General features: G+C 36.0%; 1 protein-coding gene across 3 annotated transcripts in view; it reads right to left on the bottom strand.

Annotated features, from left to right (window-relative positions):
• The window catches only part of LOC107557801 (enhancer of polycomb homolog 1-like), an 18,824-nt gene that overhangs the window by 5,984 nt on the left and 8,027 nt on the right, over positions 1-4,813 (bottom strand). For all 3 annotated transcript variants that reach the window (XM_016241352.1, XM_016241351.1, XM_016241350.1), the window contains exon 3: positions 3,400-3,545. In XM_016241352.1, coding sequence (XP_016096838.1) covers positions 3,400-3,545 — 146 coding nt within the window. The remainder of the gene's footprint in view (positions 1-3,399; positions 3,546-4,813) is intronic.

Here is a 4,813-nt window from a genome sequence, read left to right on the forward strand (position 1 = left end):
TATATATATAAAGCTACCTGCTATTTATACTGTATTATTGTTTTTACAGAACGGTCATCAAATAAAATCCACTAGAGATGCACCGATTGACTGGCCAGAGACCGGAACCAGCTGATTTTCCGCATGATCGGCCTGGACCGGTGACTGTTGTGCCGTCACAGCTACGCTCACATCTGCATATAAATATGTCGTCTGCATGGAAGTTCTTCACTGTGAGTGAAGACGATACAAAGTTCGCAATTTGTAATATGTGTAGGACCAAAGTAAACCGTGGGGGAACCACAGGGCTCGATTAATGCTTCTCTGGGCCAAGTAGATTTTTTTTTTGAGGAGGAAGAGAGAGAATTTTACTTGCCTGACCGGAAAAAAAGCCTGAATAAAACGTCAATTGGCAAAAATAACTAGGGAAGCATTGAAACTTGGCCACTAAAAAATTTAGCACGAGAATGGTTTTACTGCATTCAGTGTTAACGAAGACTGATGTATTTATGTCATGCCAGATGAGACTCGCGCAACCTGTCTGATGTGTGTGTGTGTGTGTGTGTGTGTGAGAGAGAGAGAGAGAGAGAGACTCGTGCAGAAATCAAAACAAATGAGCACAACAGCACAAGTAACTCACAGAAATGTATACATGTATAGACCAATTCAGAGTAGACGTCCCGGTTACATCACTTGTAGCTGCGCACGCATAGTGGTTGCAGAAAAACACTGGGAACAAGTGGAGGTAAATGGGTAAAATCCATGGAATAAAAGGAAAAAAAAATTGTGCCTTTTGATGTCAAGATCGGAATGCAAATAATTTTTATAGAATACGGTCGTCAAAGACGACATTTGAAGCTAAACGCAGACTTTTAAATGGACATACTATGGATGAAAACTGCTATGATTACTTTTAAAGTATAAATTCGATTTAAACAATAGGTCTACATAATATTCACATATGCTGTTCATAGGGGATGTATTGTATTAGCCCTACAGTTACAGCATGAAATATGATTTAAAACTTACTATTAACATTTTTACATAACATTTATTTATTTTCTCACAATTCTGACTTTTTTTTCTCGCAACTGCAAGTTTATATCTCCTAATTCGGACTTTATAACTCGACTTAACTCAAAAATAGTGAGTGTCAAATATGAGGGAAAAAAGCCAGAAGAGCCGAGGGGAAAAGAGAATGACGAGTTGTTTTTCCTTATTAGAATTGTGAGATATAATCTCGGAATTGCAAGAATAAAGTCTGAATTTTGAAATATTTACCTTTTTTTAATTCTTTTATACCATGGCTCCATAGACTGCCACTTGAAAACCGTCATTTTCTGCCTCCAGATAGGCTCCGCCCACAAAAAATGTCATCCCCGTTTCGGATCTGTAAGACTATCCCACTCTCTAACGTCAATTTCGTTGAATAACAGTTTATCATCGCTGGGTGACAAGCTCTTGTAATATGCGGAGAACATTTTGAAAATGATATCTAATCAATATAATTTATAATAATTTTAAACCTAACTATTTTGTACCGTATTACATAACATTTATTTATTTTCTCACAATTCTGACTTTTTTTTCTCGCAACTGCAAGTTTATATCTCCTAATTCGGACTTTATAACTCGACTTAACTCAAAAATAGTGAGTGTCAAATATGAGGGAAAAAAGCCAGAAGAGCCGAGGGGAAAAGAGAATGACGAGTTGTTTTTCCTTATTAGAATTGTGAGATAATCTCGGAATTGCAAGAATAAAGTCTGAATTTTGAAATATTTACCTTTTTTTAATTCTTTTATACCATGGCTCTATAGACTGCCACTTGAAAACCGTCATTTTCTGCCTCCAGATAGGCTCCGCCCACAAAAAATGTCATCCCCGTTTCGGATCTGTAAGACTATCCCACTCTCTAACGTCAATTTCGTTGAATAACAGTTTATCATCGCTGGGTGACAAGCTCTTGTAATATGCGGAGAACATTTTGAAAATGATATCTAATCAATATAATTTATAATAATTTTAAACCTAACTATTTTGTACCGTATCCGTAAAATTCTCTAGCCCTAAAGGTTCTCTCTCCCGTGTTTTCTGCAACCATGATGCGCGCGCATCCTGAATGTTTGCAAACCTATAATTGCTCTATACTGTCTGCGTTAGAAAAAAAAAAAAAAGAAGATATTTACAATATAGCTATTATATAGGTAAGCAACATGACAACCAAGATGTTTCCCCGAATATCAGCATGACTGCAATGTGACACTGATTTTATACAATAGTAGTATTCAATAAACAAGAAGTTCAAATTAAGTGACTTACATTTTAGACACAATATTGACTGCACCCACTAGTAAAAAAATATCAAATTATATCTGGTCTCTGAATAATTTCACTGTATATCCTTCTGTTATTTTCACACTTAATTATGCCCATTAAAATTTATTTTACAAGTTTGTGTTAGATATTTACAATATAGCTATTATATAGGTAAGCAACATGACAACCAAGATGTTTCCCCAAATATCAGCATGACTGCAATGTGACACTGATTTTATACAATAGTAGCTCAATAAACAAGTTAAAATTAAGTGGCTTACATTTTAGACACAATATTGACTGTTTTTGCTCAATTTCACTGACGAAAATCGTTCCAATTAAAGCAAGAGCAGAACTGTTGTGTCTCCGAGCAACACAGCTGTGTTTTGTTACTGAATGAATCTAAGTTTTTGAACGAATCGAGTGAGTCAATGATTCAGTGACCCATTCATAAATATTTGAATGAATCGGCTGAATAAATGACTCCCTTATTAAAACAGTAATTTGCCACCACCTACTGGTGGTTTGGTTTCATATTTAAAAGTATCATTGCATTTTTCCCAACATCTCTTATTTGTATGTTCAAAAAAGTATTTAAAACATTAATCTTATAACTACTTATACGTTTACAATTTTGCGGTGCAAATTCATTTATGGCACCTCTCAGCTTCATTAAACTGTCTTTGTAAATACATCTAACACCACTTCAGATGCAGCTTCTGTTTCCTCTGCAGTGGAAAGACAGTTTGTTGATACCGATTTCATTTGAATAGTAGCAACTGCACAGTGTCTTATTCTAACTGACTTAATTGAAACTTGATAAAAGATTATTTAAAATAATGTTTTGCATTGAAAAAAAAGGAGATTTTTGTTTGTATATGCTGTCAATTATAGTTCTTCAAAAGAAAATCGTAATCGGCAAAAATCGGTATCGGCAGGTCACACTTCGGAAATCGGAATTGGCCAAGAAAATTGCAATCGGTGCATCTCTAAAATCCACCTTAAGAGTACAGATCAGTACCATAACAACCATTAAAAACAAGCTCAACAATGATTAAAATCCAAATCTTCTGACTATTCCCAATTCTGCCTGCCTCTGGTACCTGCTGTCCGCTTCCTTTCTCCAGCCGGTCGATCATCTCTTCAAACTGCAGGGCTCCCACATCCATCTTTTTCTTCAGTTTATTTACAAATGTCTCGTCCTCAGAGTCCAGGTCATAATCTGGCTGTTCTGTGTCAAGACTGAATGCTGTACGTAGCAGGACCAGTTTGGAGGGCACAAAAAAAGAAAAACAGAGTTAGAACTTTTTTTAATGTGAACCAAAACCATGATAAACCAAGTTTCACTGCAGGCTACAAACCATACAGTCATTATAGGTGCAACACGCAATTTCTGTGACTATTGCAACACCAAATTGAATTGCAATTTGTTTGAGCAGACAGACATTGCAACACTGACTCCAATTACATGAGTTTGGGGCTATTTGTTTGTCTGAACCATCATCATGGATCATGGTTTTGCTGGTTAGACTTGTAAACATCATCTTTCTCCATCAACAGCCATTCAAATGTATCTGTATACCTGTCACAGCTCAGTAAAGTCAATTGTAAAAGTCATGTAGGACACACAAACCTCAAGCCCTCAATCTGAATGAGATATCGCGTTTGGTCTCATTCTGGATCGCGTATCTTGTCAGTGTCTGCGCTTGCTTGGCCATTTGTTGTGGAAAAAATAAGGAAAGTGTGTTCAAGCGCCAGCAGAATACAGTGTAAAGAAATACTCTTTGAAAGAAGCAGTCTTTATCAGCGGAAGTTAAAAGCAGCTCGTAAGTGTATTTACTTGTCTCGTTAGTGTTTAGTGCAGTTGTCGTTGCTAGGAAACGCTTGTTTTGTTTACTGTGTGGAGACGTGCTGATATCGCGTTTGGTCTCGTTCTGTATTGCGTATCTTGTCAGTGTCTGCGCTTGCTTGGCCATTTGTTGTGGAAAAAATAAGGAAAGTGTGTCCAGCTGAATTAAGTATTTTGTTAGACGGGTATAAAAAAAAAAAGCTTAGTTTAACAGTGACTGCCTCCTTGTGTGAAGACCGAAGAGGGTAAAGACCATCGACTCTACAGGGCAGGACACCGGCAAAGGGTAAGTATCGCTTTTTATTTCTCCTCTTTCCTACTACTTGTTTCACTTCCGTTTCAGTTTTTATAGCCATTTCTTACTATGTGTAAGGATTACTGATAAACTACTGTCGTTTGATTTGTATTAGTCATTTATTTTGAGTTAAATTATGTCTGAATTTATTATCTCTGTATAGGTATTTTATTAAGTTTTAGTTTTATTTAATTGGAGTTATTTTACTACAACAAACTAAATGGAAATGAAATAATATATATATTGAATTTATAAATGTGTGTGTGTGTGTATATACAGTGGGGAAAAAAGAATTTAGACAGACACCAATTGTGCAAGTTCTCCCACTTAAAAAGATGAGAGAGGCCTGTAATTTTCATCATAGGTATACCTC

Source organism: Sinocyclocheilus grahami, unplaced genomic scaffold (genome assembly GCF_001515645.1).
Source record: "Sinocyclocheilus grahami isolate Dianchi unplaced genomic scaffold, SAMN03320097.WGS_v1.1 scaffold620.1, whole genome shotgun sequence".
In the NCBI taxonomy this organism is placed as follows: domain Eukaryota; kingdom Metazoa; phylum Chordata; class Actinopteri; order Cypriniformes; family Cyprinidae; genus Sinocyclocheilus; species Sinocyclocheilus grahami.